This window comes from Scyliorhinus torazame, chromosome 8, assembly GCF_047496885.1.
Source record: "Scyliorhinus torazame isolate Kashiwa2021f chromosome 8, sScyTor2.1, whole genome shotgun sequence".
Classification (NCBI taxonomy): Eukaryota; Metazoa; Chordata; class Chondrichthyes; order Carcharhiniformes; family Scyliorhinidae; genus Scyliorhinus; species Scyliorhinus torazame.
The window spans coordinates 118,372,292-118,387,830 of NC_092714.1; the positions used below are offsets into that span (position 1 = coordinate 118,372,292).

The 15,539-nt window shown below is 46.7% G+C and overlaps 1 protein-coding gene across 2 annotated transcripts in view; it reads left to right on the plus strand.

The window, feature by feature from the left end:
* LOC140428066 (ribose-phosphate pyrophosphokinase 2) overlaps nt 1-14,825 on the plus strand; it is a 43,831-nt gene extending 29,006 nt beyond the window's left edge. Inside the window, exons 3-7 of one of the 2 annotated variants that reach the window (XM_072514087.1) lie at nt 708-806; nt 2,214-2,338; nt 2,689-2,862; nt 12,585-12,744; nt 12,833-14,825. In XM_072514087.1, coding sequence (XP_072370188.1) covers nt 708-806; nt 2,214-2,338; nt 2,689-2,862; nt 12,585-12,744; nt 12,833-12,925 — 651 coding nt within the window. In that variant the 3' untranslated portion in view covers nt 12,926-14,825. The remainder of the gene's footprint in view (nt 1-707; nt 807-2,213; nt 2,339-2,688; nt 2,863-12,584; nt 12,745-12,832) is intronic. The other variant, XM_072514088.1, reaches the window with a different exon arrangement.
* The last annotated feature ends 714 nt before the right edge of the window (nt 14,826-15,539 follow it).

The window sequence follows — 15,539 nt, forward strand, 5'->3', positions numbered from 1 at the left end:
TGCCAACATCCATCTGTTAATGATGACTGAAATTGAATCTCTCTCAGAATTGATGCATCCACTGGCTGTCTATGTGACATAACCGGCTGGTGAAAATTGACAGGTTGAATTGGTACTTCCTGCAGGAGATTAGAAACCTCTGTTTTTGGACTCAGCGGCCTGGAAGGATGATAAATTGGGTCAGGGTGATATCTGTTCGACTTTTTAACCAGAAGTTGAGAAAAATTCACTGGTATCCGGAGAAAGCTCTTGGCACATGGTGTCTACTGCCTATGTGGTGTACTGTATTTTACCAAGTTAAACATATTCAATGTATATGTTTCAAGGTTCATCGTTTGTGACCTTAGCAGCAAATGTCCCTTTAGTCATTTGAGTAATGATACTGTGATCATGTCTTCTCAATCAAGTTGAGTTGAACTGAAAATGTATTGGAATATATGAATGATGCTGCTGAATTTGCATTGACATGAGGTTAGATACAGATGACAAGATAACTTTGACTAAGTGCACTAAAGCTCCGAGGTGGAATGACGCATTCCCGGAACTTTTGTCATGGTAATTTGAATTTCCACTGAATTCAATGTAGCTCCAACTTGATTTATTGCAGGAGAATCAATCAGTAGAATGCTGTAAGATTGGAACGTTATCTGGGCTGAAATTGTACATTTGTGCAGTTGGAGATCTGACTCGCGTCTGTCTTCTTTTAGAGTCGCGCCCCAATTTCAGCTAAGCTTGTGGCCAACATGCTGTCGGTTGCTGGGGCAGATCATATCATCACCATGGATTTGCATGCCTCTCAGATACAGGTTAGTACAAACCATGACATCATTTTAGTCAAATAATAGTACCACACCTCGTGTTAACCCAGTGACCTTGTCAGGGTGATATTTCTCCAAGGTTTCACACGATCCAGTATGTAAAACCTTCTTGACCATACTTGTGTTATTTAACTGCACAATTTGTTTACTTTTCACAGCCAATAGAAAGTTGCAACAGTGTTCCCTGCACAAAACAAATCTTTCTGCTCTTGGGCAAATAAAACTGGATGTTCAACGGTTCATAAAGGAATACTCGAGGGATGTTGCTGTCGGGTGCTAAATTAAGATTAAATTTTGTCTTTTAATATGCTGCTCTGCCAGCAGATTAGTCCATTCCGATTAGAGTCTTGTGAAAATGAAAGATGGACTTTCTGCTGAGATTAGTGTATTTTAGTCCGGTACCTGGAGAAGCAGGGATTCTACTTCACTATCATCGTTGGGCATCATGATAGACCTCAAACCAGTGTGGGATGATTCCTCTGATGGTACAGATTAAGATATGTGGCTATTGATGAGAGAAAAAAGGATTGCAGAGGTAGGTGTCAATCTGTCCTTGTTTTAAAACTGGTGAGCTGGCAGACATTGTGCATAACAATGAATTGAGAGCCTTTCCTAGAGTATTCCTTTAATGAATACCTGCCTCTGCACCCATAATTGACCTGAAATTTGTAATGAACACAATGGGAGGATGAAGTGATGAGTCACTGGACTGAATTTTTAAACTTTAAATCACATTGACTAATATGCTGCTGTTGGGATGTAGACTTTGTCTGTGTAGATGGCAACATTAGTCTGATGTTATTTGTAATTGCAAATCCTGGTGATTAATCAAGTTCTAGTTGGCTTGTTTTTTCACAATGACTAGTATATTCAGATTTTAGGCCTTGAAAGGAACAAATCTGAATAAAGACATTCTCAATGGATTTGATTATGCTGTAGAAGTACAGGTACTTGCTGATTGCATTTACTATATCTACTCTATCTGTTAATGTTTTCATGCTAATGACAACAACTAAATGTATGTCTTTCCATCTTTAACTTGGACTAAATGTTTTCTGTTCAATCCACTAAGTTCCTAAATTGTTTGTGACTTGAATAGTTGCAATCAACGTTTTGCAAGTTTTTCATTGTTCAACTATCATTGTTCAACCAGCGCTTAAGTATTATAACAACAAATGTTGGTTAACATAATAAATCAACTTTTTACAAAATTGCCCTTGCTGCTAATTGATGAAAAGCAAAACCTAAAAATGTTAAGTGAAGGGTTCAGTAGGTAGGACGATCCAATGTTCATACCAAATTTACGTAATGTGCTGTTGCAGACATATTGGAACAAGAATACTGTACATTTTAGCTTTTTTAATTAAACTGATGGCTTTAATTTCCATCTTTTAGGGTTTCTTTGATATACCTGTGGATAACTTGTATGCAGAACCAGCAGTTCTGCAGTGGATAAAGGAAAATATTCCAGAATGGAGGAATTCTATAATTGTCTCTCCAGATGCTGGTGGAGCTAAAAGGTGAATTAATTAATCATATTGATATGCAATTTGCATGCTCTGATTGCTACTCTTGTGCTATGAAATTAGAGTTAATACAACATCCTATTGCCAGTTAAAGATAAAATTGCACTTTAATTACTACTGCTATTCAAAGTTTTACTGAACCAAGAGTTAGATGCCAAAGGCAAATGCCAACAGAGGTATTTTACTGGGTGCAGTCTTCGATTATGAATACAACAATAACTTTCCCATTTCACCACATGACTATGCAATATAGCATTATTTCAGCTGAGGAAACTGCAAACTCTTGACATGTTGCAGTCATGATAATTGGTATGTTCCAATGCAATTGTTCTTTTTTGCTTCAGGGTGACATCAATTGCTGATAGATTGAATGTTGAATTTGCACTGATCCACAAAGAAAGAAAGAAGGCAAATGAGGTGGATAGAATGGTGCTTGTTGGCGATGTTAAAGATCGAGTGGCCATTCTTGTGGATGACATGGCAGACACATGTGGAACCATATGTCATGCAGCTGAGAAGTAAATACACATGAGCAATATGATCCCTGAAGGGTGTTTTTTTCCAATGAGATGTCCTGGTTTTGCAGCTGTACACAGCACTGGGGAAGGGTAAGGTTTGGAAAACCCAGAGAAGACTGCTGTTCCCTTGAATTGCATGCAGCTGTGCATGCTTCATCAAGGCCTTGAGAATACGACAAAAAGAGGGTGTGACTACCCTACGCAACATTTTTGTTCATACATTTAGCGATAAGCCTTTTTTTGACAGAACAGCCTTGCTGTGGGTGCATTCTCCAAATGTTTTACTTTTCGCACACCTTGTTAAAAGGTTTCCCCTCTAAGGAAAGATATTCCTTTGAAAGTTTTTACCGACGGGATGAGGGATGGCTCCGTGAAACTGCACACAGTTGGGTACACCTGTACCAACCCATTCTTGCCTTTGTGGATTAGAGTATAAATCCTGTGTTAAGCTACTTGGGCAGTTCTTGAGATCTGCCTCCTGCATTTGGTTCACAACAGAGTAGGTCTCAGAACCTTACAGTTCAGCCTACAGGAGATGGCCTACTTTGCTTGGAACCAAAAAAGCTGAATTCATGCCATACATCCAAGTTGCTGATATCTTGCTCATCACAGCTCATGGTTACTTGCTTACTTTACCGAGGGAAATTTATCAGAGCAGGAGAGTACTGTGCACTATTCATGTGGTCACATTTTCAATATTGTAGGGCCTAGTCAGTGGGTCCACCTAACCATCTAAACTCTTTCCAGCAATGCTCAGGCTCCCATTACAAAAGAAAAATATTGCAGATGTTGCCAATCTGAAATAAAAACCGAAAATGCTGGAAATGCTCAGCAGGTCAGGGAACATGTGTGAAGAAGGGAATTGAGGTATTGTTTTGGGTCAATTTACCTTTTTTTACTGAGTAATTCCAGCCAGCATTTTCTGTATGTGTTTTTCGCCCGGGCTTCAATGATGTGACTGTTAATGTAAAAATTGGAAGTTTTCCAATTGGAAGATATGCCATGGGTGAAAGTAGACTGCCTTGTCAATATGGGAGAGTTTAAAAGATTCTCAAGTGATTGGGGAGGTTGTGAAAGCAGATACATTAACAATGTTCAAAAGGCACCTCAACAAACAGATGGATAGGGTGGGTATAGAGGGATACGCCACTAGGAAGTGCTGAGAGTTTTGGCCAGGGGTGGTATCATGACTGGTACAGGTGATGCGACCATCAATTCACACGAGTCAGAGAGTTGAAGTGAAAAGTGGCTTTAATCAACTAGAACAGTGTCTGCCTGTGACTGCTCTGCACTGAGAGCTGCCTACAGGGCAGCTGCTCTATATACCTCCCCTCAAGGGGGCGGAGCCCACAAAGGCACCAACGTGCGCAAACGTGAAATAGCGGATTACAACTAAGATGCTGGCTTCTAATTTACCCACTGTGTTCCCAGTACTTATCCTCGGAGATCATGACTGCCTCTATCTTCTTTTTGCATTCTACAGACTCTTCGAATAGCCACTACTTTTAAGGCGCTCCCCTCAAGTGTATGTTCAAAATTTACAAATAAATTAGGATTGTGGCTAGATAATCCCCTCAAAGCTAATTCAAGGGTGTGTTTTCCATCATGTTACCTGTTGCATGTACGAGCAATGCAAATCACGAAACATTTAGCCCTCCCTGCCTTAAAGCAGCTTCCTAGCAGTTGGCGAACTGATAAAAATTGTTTTTCGTGTTGGTGGTTTCCAAGCAAAAGAGTACAATGATTGGGAGCTCGAAAAATATCCCCTTTCATGAGTGTTAGTGTCTTTTGGCACAAAATTGCCTCCTCTTCCAAGCAATTTGTGAGATTTTTGCTTTTGTTTCATGGCATGGACTTGGGGAAATTTGTCCTGGTGCTTTGAATTCAGTTTGGTTTTATGTTGTTACAATTCCCTTGGAGACTGATAACTTTTAGAAACAAGGAATCCCTACAAAGCCAACTGAAAGAAAACCAATGGAATATATTTCAATTTTGAAAACTTGTAACAAGCTACCTAAAATCAACATAATTCAAATGTTAATTAACAAGTGAAGGACACTTCGAACAAAAAGTTAAATTTTACATTAAATAGTCGATACAAAAAGGATGCACTTCAAATAAAAACACAAAGTGCTGGAAATACTCAGCAAGATATGGCAGCACCTGTAGAGAGAAACCGAGTTAATGGTCAGCATTCTCCCTTTCAGAAACTAGGTACTGACGCCAGGATTGAATCGCGAGAGTTCTACTTTCGCAAAAGCGGTGTCAGTCCTGCAGCGATTCAGAACATGATAATGGGCTGGCATCGGCGTCACCTGGAGACAGTGCGATTCCCAACGAGTACCAGCATCGGATTCGCCGGGATTGGGATTGGAACTCAAGAGCCTGACAAGCTGCAGCCGAATATAAGCACTCCACTCCTGAAACACCCTCATTCAGCTAAGATGATGGTGATGGCATGTATTAAGAGCAGCCCCGAGATTCGTAGATGCAGAGCTGGAGATGCTATTGGACATCGGGGAGGCGGGATACCCTGTTCCCCGAGGTGCAAAGGTAGGTGGCTGCCACCACCACCACGGTACCTCTGGCACCATCCCTGTCCCACATACCCGTAGCCGCACCCCCTTAGAGGGTGGTCAAGCCCCACATCTCGGCAGTCCGATGCACCCAACCTTGCACCACATGCCAACACCCATGCTGCCCACCATGGACGTGTGCCCTGCACACAAAGGCCACTAACCGTGGACCCCCTGTGCTGTCCCTGTCGCAAGTGTCTCCTACTGTGCATTATCTGTTTCCCCCCCCCCCCCCAGGAGAAGGTGGCCCACAACCGCAGGGAGAGTGGGAAGACCAGAGGAGTGCCGCCAGACCCATGTCCCCTCACCGCTGCAGAGGAGCGGGTGGTTGTCCTGATCGGTGCGCCCGGTGAGCGGGCAGTCACCAAGGCTGAGATCGGCATCGGGAAGCAAGTGAACCTCCGATGGATTGTGCTGTCCCTGCGGCTCATCTGGCACCAACCATCACCCCCCACACCCCTACCCGAGGCCTGACAATGCGTCTTGTCTTGGGTCTTACAGGATCACCTGACGCCGAAGCGGGACCATCTGGCTTCCCCCACCGCCAGCCGCAACCCCGAGATTCATCTGACGACGAGGCTGCAGCCGCAAGTTGTCGACGCCCTGAAGCATGCGTACGGGGACCATACAGACTTCTCGCCACTGCTGTCACCAACGCCCTCCACCACCCCAGGGGAACTCACCACGTTAGTGAAGAGCGCCATCTGGTGCGCACCACACCACGGTGATCCCTGAAAGTTGCCACCCAGGTTGAGAGGGTTGTTAAGAAGGCGTACGGTGTGTTAGCTCTTATTGGTAGAGGGATTGATATTCGGAGCCATGAGGTCATGTTGCAGCTATACAACACTCTGGTGCGGCCGCATTTGGAGTATTGCGTGCAATTCTGGTCGCCGCATTATAGAAAGGATGTGGAAGCATTGGAAAGGGTGCAGAGGAGATTTACCAGAATGTTGCCTGGTATGGAGGGAAGATCTTATGAGGAAAGGCTGAGGGACTTGAGGCTGTTTTCGTTAGAGAGAAGAAGGTTAAGAGGTAACTTAATTGAGGCATACAAGATGATCAGAGGATTGGATAGGGTGGACAGTGAGAGACTTTTTCCTCGGATGGTGATGTCTAGCACGAGGGGACATACCTTTAAATTGAGGGGAGATAGATATAAGACAGATGTCAGAGGTAGGTTCTTTACTCAGAGAGTAGTAAGGGCGTGGAATGCCCTGCCTGCAACACTAGTGGACTCGCCAACACTAAGGACATTCAAATGGTCATTGGATAGACATATGGACAATAAGGGAATAGTGTAGATGGGCTTTAGAGTGGTTTCACAGGTCGGCGCAACATCGAGGGCCGAAGGGCCTGTACTGCCCTGTAATGTTCTATGTTAACACACAGGCAACGGTACAGCAGGTGGAGGTAGGAACCTCAGAGGGGGTGGACAGTCGGGAGGGCAGCCAGACACCCGGGACTAGCTGCCTGTCGACGGGTCTCGGGCTTCTGGAAAGGCCAGAATCATCAATGTTGGAGATGCAGGTGCAGAGCCAGAGACTACAGGAGGGGGGAGTCAGCAAACATACAGTTCCTGCAGGTGGAGTTGGAGGAGTCCAACCCACTGTAGAGGCAGGTAGCAATGCTGTCCATGCGTGCCACCAAGGTCAATGCCTCTCTCTCTCTCCATGTGGTTGTGGGCCGCCTTCTCCTGGGGGGGCGGGGGGAACAGATAATGAACAGTGTGAGACACTCTGGACAGGGCTGCACCAGGGGTTAACAGCGGAGGCCTTTGGTGAGATGGCATCAGCCAAGGTGGTGGTCGAGGCACAGGACAGGGCAGCCATGTCACAGGTATCCATGTACCAAGGCCACCTGGATATCACTGCGGCGCTCCAGAATTTGTCACCAGCCGACGACGGGCCATGGCTGTGGTCGTCGACGGCATTGGCCTGGCTGACCTGAACCAGGCACAGGGGGGCCTGGCATAGTTACTGGATGACGTGACACAGTCCCTGTGCTCCATGGCGGTGAGCATGGAGACCCTGGTCAAAGGGACTGACAGTGCCAGGTAATGGTGGTGCCCCCGGAGTTCACTCCGCTCCAAGAAATAGCCCGGGGCCATCGGGCAGCCCTAGGGAGGAGTAGGTGCTGGGACCTATGCCGGTAAACCCCGCAGGGGATGTGCTGGAATACCCAAGCACCTCTGAATCCAGCCTCGCCCTGTCCCTGGTGCATCTAATTGGCATCGGGCAGGACAGGGTGGCACTACGCCACCTGTGACACCAGCAAAACTGCTCACAATACTCTCAGACCCCATTTGGAGTATTGTGAGACGTTTTGGGCCTCATATCTAAGGAAGGATGTGCTGGCCTTGGAAAGGGTCCAGAGGAGGCTCACAAGAAAGATCCCTGGAATGAAGAACTTGCCATATGAGGAACGTTTGAGGACTCTGGGTCTGTACTCGTTGAGAGTTTAGAAGGATGAGAGGGGATCTTATTGAAACTTACAAGATACTGCGAGGCCTGGATAGAGTGGACGTGGAGAGGATGTTTCCACTTGCAGGTAAAACTAGAACCAGAGGACACCATCTCGAACTAAAAGGACGATCCTTTAAAACAGAGATGATGAGGAATTTCTTCAGCCAGGGGGTGGTGAATCTGTGGAACTCTTTGCCGCAGAAGGCTATGGACGCCAATTCACTGAGTGTCTTTAAGACCGAGACAGATAGATTCTTGATTAATAAGGGGATCAGGGGTTATGGGGAGAAGGCAGGAGAATGGGGATGAGGAAATATCAGCCATGATTGAATGGCGGAGCAGACTCGATGGGCCAAGTGGCCTAATTCTGTTCCTATGTCTTATGGTCTTATAGAAGACTGGCAGGCCAGAGGACGGCCACCAAAGGGGACCCAGGTCACAGGGATGGAATTGCAGCAGGCTGTCTCCTATCCAAATGTACCGCCTGGGGAACCACTGAGAACGGAGCGTTGGGGCCCGTAAAGCCAGAAAGGTAGACACCAGTTAAGTAGGCACGGGTACAGCACACAGGTTTGTGATGGGGCTAGGGCACAATAGCTGTAAATAGCACAATAAACACCTGTTCACCAATGTTCCAAAATGTCTCGGTCCTCTGTTTGAAGGGTGAGGAATAGGCTGGGAGCAGAGGGTGGATTGGGTGGAAGGTCACTTAGCATGGGGTGCAGGTGGTGGGGATGGGCCAGGGCAGCCACTGCACACCGTCCCGATACCTGACCCCACCCCCTCCCACTGCCTCCGCAACCTCAGCGGTTCAATGGGACCATGAGATAATGGCTAGCACGCATGCATGGATCTCCCGGGTGGACGGAATGTGCTGCCGAGGGCAGGGGCCAGACTGCGTCCAATGATGCGGAGCACTAGGGAGCTCATCGCGAAGCGGGTCGTCCTCCATCCTATGGACCAGACCCGCTCATACTGTCAATCCAGGGCCAGCGCCCTGTAGTGTGGCAGATAGGAAGCACGGAGGGGCGTGGAGTGCAGGGAGGATGATTCAACGGGGAGGGGGGGGATTGGATGTTCAAGCCTCTGCCAGCCAGGGCCCCGAGTAGGTGAACCCGTTGGTGATTAGAGTGCCCCAGGCACGGTGGCCCGGGTGCACACGTTGTGCAACATAGTGGTTGCATGGGCCCCATGCTCTGCCCATCCTGGCCTGCCTCTCCATGCGTCCTGTCGATCACCCCGTGGACCTGGGTCATCCCAGTGATTCCAGCGAATCCTGCTGCCCGGGTGATCTGGTGGACTCAGTCCATATTGAGCTTGATGTATTGTGCCGCCTGCGCATACACTGGCATGGATGCACGTGTGCACCGAGGTATGTGAGATCACACACTGGTCTCCAATCAGCGCCTGGAAGGATCCCGTCGCGTAGAGGTTCAGGGCGATCGTCACCTTGATGACCTCCCCCATTACCCCCCCCCCCCTCCACCACCCCCAGTTCCAGGTACACCATGATGCGGCAGAGATGTAGCACGGTCCCCCTGCTCAGTTGGAGTTTCGGCGACAAACTCGGTCCGGCAGGTCCTCGAATGACGGGCCCTGCCGGTACACATGAGGCCTCATGTTGCGCCACCTTCCCACGTCCACCTCTATCTGTTGGACAGCCGTCTCTCCATCCTCACCAACTGGCCCGTGCTCCTTTGGGGTGGGGTTCGCTGCTGCAGGGTGCTCCCAGAGCAGTTCCTGCTCCTGCCCCCGATTGTCCCCGTCCCTCACCCTTTGACCCTGGCACCCAAGTCTGCCGGCTGGAGTACCGGTAGCTAGTGCTACTCATTCCAGCGGCATGCTCTACGGCCCCTGTCCTGCATCCTCCCATGGGATTTACTGTGAGCATCCCCCTTGGTTGGGCTCAGTGGTGCCCTACCAGCAGGGTACCACCCAGTTGTGTGAGGGGCTGGAGTCTGTGGGCTCCTCCGGGGGCGACCGTAAGGGGGGCACCTGTACGGCGAGTGGTGCTCTAAGCAGCTACGGGCCACAGTGGGCAGTCAATGGGGTGTGGAGCACAATGGCTGCCTTCTGGGCAATGGCAGACCATGCATGCACAACCTGCTCCTCGGGGGATACACCAGCCCCACGGCCCATCCCCTGGTCACTCTCCACAACTCCCCCCAGCCCTGGCAGACGTCCCCCCTCAGCTAGTAGCAGGACTGGCAGCCCACGGCTGTGACTATGGGAACATGCCTTACCTCCTCTCTCAGCATGTATGGCGCCGGTTTCCTGATTTTAAATATCACAAGTGAACCTCGTCGTCAGTAATTCCTCAAGACTGAAGTGGAGCATCGTGGGAGCCCCAGAGAATGCCGGGGAGGGCCCGTTAATGATATGCCACGGTGTTTGCTGTACAATTTGCATGTCCATACTGTGCCCGGCGCCAGCATCGATTTTCAGCTCGTGTGCGATTCTCTGCCCGACCGTGATTTGTGATTCCAGCATCGCTGGACAGAGAATCTCACCAAATGTTTCCAGTCGAGATGACCTTTCATCAGCAATGATCTTGGCCAGTCCACAATTCCATTGCCCTCATTTGTCTTTAGATCTTCTCCTTTCCAGCTGTATAATACAGAGTCTCTGCCCTATTCTTGGAGACCTGCTTCACCACAAGGATCTGTTGAAAAACTGCCAAACAGTAAATTGATCCTTTTGGAGAGACCATTGCTTGTTTTCCCTCAAATTCTGTGTGTACTAAACTGCCAAACAGAAACCCATCCCCACTGCAATTAACTTTCTATTTAGCCATTGCTTCTTAGCTGTTCTATACTGAACTAGGAGAAAGACAAATTAAAATGAATCTCTAGTCGTTTAACAGGGAAATTATGAAATCTCAACAAATGGTAAATGAAGGCACATGTGTACCCTATTTACTGCTGAACAAAATTATTTTATAAATGAAATTGAGTGCATAGAATTAAAAAAGACTTGGCTTGGTGTCCTGCTTTAGGCTTTCCTATGGTGTTTGTCCTGTGTAAGCAACTTCCGGAATCATCCCACTCAAATGTCGTCAGGATAACATCCTGCTATTTCAGTGGGTGGATTGTAACATTATTATGGGAAGAGTCGACGGGGGAAAAAAATATTGATGTACTGAATTACATCCAGTGACATTTCATAAATTTAGCCTACTCCAGATAGACAGAACTCCGCACATAACAACATTTACTTTATTCCTAACAGGTTAATGATGTCAATCCCCTTCTCTCTCTCTCTCTCTCTCTCTCTCCCCCCCCCCCCCCCCTCCCCAAACAAGAAACTAAAACTTGTGCTGAATAAAGTAGATCCAAACATTTTGATGTAGCTGGAGGGCAGGGGGTGGGGGTGCAGTGCCTGGGTAGAGCGATATTGCACCTATGGTCAATATGAATCCAGATGGTCTGCCATGCACTTTTGGGTAAAATGTGTTCAGAAATTAGATTTATCTTAAATTGACCACTGGTACTCTTCTGGAGAAGATATGGGCTACTTTGAATGCTTGTGCGCTGCCTAAAATGGTTGTACTAATACTGGGGCCAGAGTGGCATTTAAAGGCAGGAACACCATTAACTAGAACTGGCTTTGGGTTTCTGATTTGGCCCATATCTTCACAAAATCCTGAGCTGTCCTTTGTAAGAAAAGGCTATTTTGATTGAATGCCACTTTAGAAGGTTTTAAAAGGCATTAGTAGAGTTTACATATCATTCCTATTGTGATCAAAAATTAGATTCCTTAGGCGAAATTCTCCCGAAACGGCGCGATGTCCGCGGACTGGCGCCCCAAACGGCTACAATCAGACGGGCTTCGCGGCGCCCCAAAGGTGCGGAATGCTCCGCATCTTTGGGGGGCGAGCCCCAACATTGAGGGGCCGGAGGAATTTCCGCCCCGCCAGCTGGCGCGGAAATGACATCTCGGGGCGGCGCGCATGCGCGGGAGCGTCAGCGGCCGCTGACAGTTTCCCACGCATGCGCAGCGGAGGGAGTCTCTTCCGCCTCCGCCATGGTGATCGTGGGCCAGGCCACCGTGGGGGCACCCCCCGGGGCCAGATCGCCCCGTGCCCCAACCCCCCCCCCCCCCCAGGACCCTGGAGCCCGCCCACGCCGCCTTGTCCCGCCGGTAAGGTAGGTGATTTAATTTATGCCGGCGGGACAGGCAATTTATCGGCGGGACTTTGGCCCATCCGGGCCGGAGAATCGAGCGGGGGGGGCCCGCCAACCGGCGCGGCCCGATTCCTGCCCCCGCCAAATCTCTGGTGCCGGAGACTTCGGCAACCGGCGGGGGGTCAGAGAATGTCGCCCCTTATTTCCCTTGCACTTGTATTGCTCCAGCTGATAGGGATAGGAGTAGTACTCATGATCAGCTTAATGGTGACCAAGTCTTGACTGCTTCTGACATCATGCCACTCTGTGTAGAAGCTATTATGGTTCTGGTTACAAAGGTTGGAATAAAATCAATCTTGTTGATCCATGCCTCAAGCAAGTGCATCATTGTTTGTAAATAGTGCACTATAACATCTGCTGACAAACCATTACATTAATTTGGTTTATTAAACCATATAGATATTTAAAAAGAAACTTTTTGTTTAAAACAAATATGTTTACGGTACATAAATGTATAGTTACTGTTGTTTTCAGTCTCTTTTGTGTTTCTTTTTGTTCAGATTGGTGTGTGCTGGTGCTACCAAAGTTTATGCTATCCTTACACATGGTATCTTCTCTGGCCCTGCCATTAGTCGAATAAACAATGCAGCTTTTGAAGCTATTGTCGTAACAAACACCATTCCACAAGAAGAAAAAATTAAGATTTGCCCAAAAGTTCGGGTAAAATTGATCTTTGTTTGGATTTAATTTGAAAGAATGAGTAATGTATTGAATACACAGACACTTAGCCTGTCTTCTTGCCTTTCAGGTGATTGATATATCCATGATCCTCGCTGAGGCAATACGGAGGACCCACAATGGAGAATCTGTGTCATACCTGTTCAGCCACGTTCCCCTATAAGGTCATTCGATTTCAGCTTCCCCGGATTGTTCTGGTCTGAGCAGTGCTCTGCTGCATTCTGAGGAATCCATCATTATTTACTGGAATACTGCAGTTAACCACACCCAGGGCCCACAGCTATATCAACTGGAAAAACTACATTCGTATTTGAAAGCATGAAAACATTAACTATTTTAAATGTGATGGACTGAATTTTATTGCTCACTATCACTTTGTTTCTGTAGAAAACTAAGGTGCTGTGGAAAGGACAGCAGAGTTCTGTTTTTGTACTTTTAGAAATATAAGATAAGTGAATTTCTATGAAATCTCAAACTTGTTACTGGCTTTGTGGCTTTTCTCCACCAGCGCACAAACCTGTTAAATACAGATTATTTTTAGGGGAAACCAATATTAGAAAAATATTTGGGATGGGACACTAGTAATAATTATCAACAGACATTCCACAAGATATCAAAACTGATTTGGACTTCATGATCTAGTTGACTATTTGCATTCTGCAACAACAGAAGGATGCTGGTCACTAAACTTGCTCATTGGTTATAAATGAATTCCGGTACCAATACAATTTTGAAGTGTGAAAGCAGATAACTTGCAGCCAAATTGCAATGTCGTGAGTGGCTGAAATAAAGTGATTTCTCTGCAGAAAATAAATAGTTTGCTGCAATAACTGCTATTTTTGTCCTAAAACCAATTGAGCAGATGTGCAGAAGTTAGTAAGAAATATAAGAATTAAATTCTTTAGTGCAGCAGCTTCATATTAAAGTGCAAATGCAAATCCAGCCTCCTGTTAAAGATTTGTGAAGTGCAGCTGTTTCTGATCAATTAGGTGTTGATTCAAATTGAGCATTGGTCACACGGTAGCACAAGTGGATGGCACTGTGGCTTCACAGCGCCAGGTTTGATTCGTCGCTGGGTAACTGTGTGCAGAGTCTGCACGTTCTCCCCGTGTCTGCGTGGGTTTCCTCCAGGTGCTCCGGTTTCCTCCCACAGTCCAAAGACGTGCAGGTTAGGTGGATTGGCCATTTTAAATTGCCCTTAGTGTCCAAAAAGGTTAGGAGGGGTTATTGGGTTATGAGGATAGGGTGGAAGTGAAGGCTTAAGTGGGTCGAATGGCCTCCTTCTGCACTGTATGTTCTGGGGGAGAGGCAGCTGCTCAACTCTTGTTTGAACTTTGCATGTGGCCATTCTTGAAGGCAGGTTTTATTAGCCAGGTGAGCAAGCAGGTTTGAAGTTTGAAAAAACTATTTGAATGAATAATTTGGGAAGCATCACGTAAAATAAAGTGGAAGCTCTTTATCTCTCATCACCAAATTTTGAAAAAATTGCAATGCTGTTGTCCATACAGCTGGGGGAATTTGTTGGGAAATAATCCAAGGCTTTCTTGTCAACAAGTAGCAGGTTTTCTATGCAGGGAGGGAGACTTCTATTCAGCAAATCTGCAGGGAATTTCTATCCGTTGTTGATGTTGTCCCTGCCTCCTTAGGCTGCAACTAATATTCCAGTCATTCTAAATTCTTCTCCCTTCATATTGTTTTGCCCTTAACCTTAACGATGTCAAAGTCTACGCGGGGTAAAAATACCTCAAATGACCATACTAGCGGACCTCCTGTGCTATTGCTATGTTGACTTGGAGTTTACATTTTAATAAGGAGTTAGCATTCAAACATGTATTGAGCAATGTGTTGTTTTGCTAAAGTGAGGCTATGTGTAACTTTGTGTGTCCCTTTAAGGTCTCAAGATGTAACTGCTGTGTTTCTTCTGTTGGTGGCTGATTGCTCTTAACAAATACTGTACTCGGGTCAATCAGAAGTCAAAACTGCACATTTTTACTCTTTTATGCTGTGTAATTTATTAAGTTGGCTGAATAAGTGAAATTGTTATAAAGCATTATAGAATTGTTTACTGTATTCTGATTGAAATTCCGATCACAATTTTGTGGACATTTTAAATTGGCCTTGATTATTGTCTGTTTACCCATGTACTCTTGTGCTGTCCTTTGTAGACTACAGAGGAAAAAATTGGAAAGGATGTGTTGTAAGTAGAGGGACGTAACATGACTGAGGATGTGTGGTTTTATTGATGTTTGGGAGCAATGGGTTAGAAGTGGTGGGGAGAGGGGGGGTTGGTGGGACACACTTTGAGAGCAATGGGATAGAAGTGGTGGGGGGGGGGGGGGGCGGGGGGCACTTACATTTTATTAATCACAGAGGCTTCCAGAATCTCAGACTGGCATGGTGATGTGTGAGAAGATGTGGCAAGGCTGATCTCAAGGTATGCGGGCCTTGGAGGGAAACAAACAGAATTGTAGAGAGGTTGGAAGCAGCAGTACTAGGAAGGGAATTGAGAGCACTAGAGGGGGATTGCAGTATCTAGGAGTAATGGGAATATCTTATGAAATTTAATAGCAGAGGCTGGATGGTAAAGTTGGAGCATTTACACAGGGGTTACATGGGTGTGCACTATTGTGGGAAGACTTCCAAAATCCAGAACCACTGATAAGAGAATACAAGAAGTCCTGTGAAGAGAAAATATTAGGGAAAAGTGTTCAGTGCAGTTCTAGGAAAGGGAGCTGGAGAATTTAGGAGGGGTATGTGGAACCAAGTGGGATGCCTGG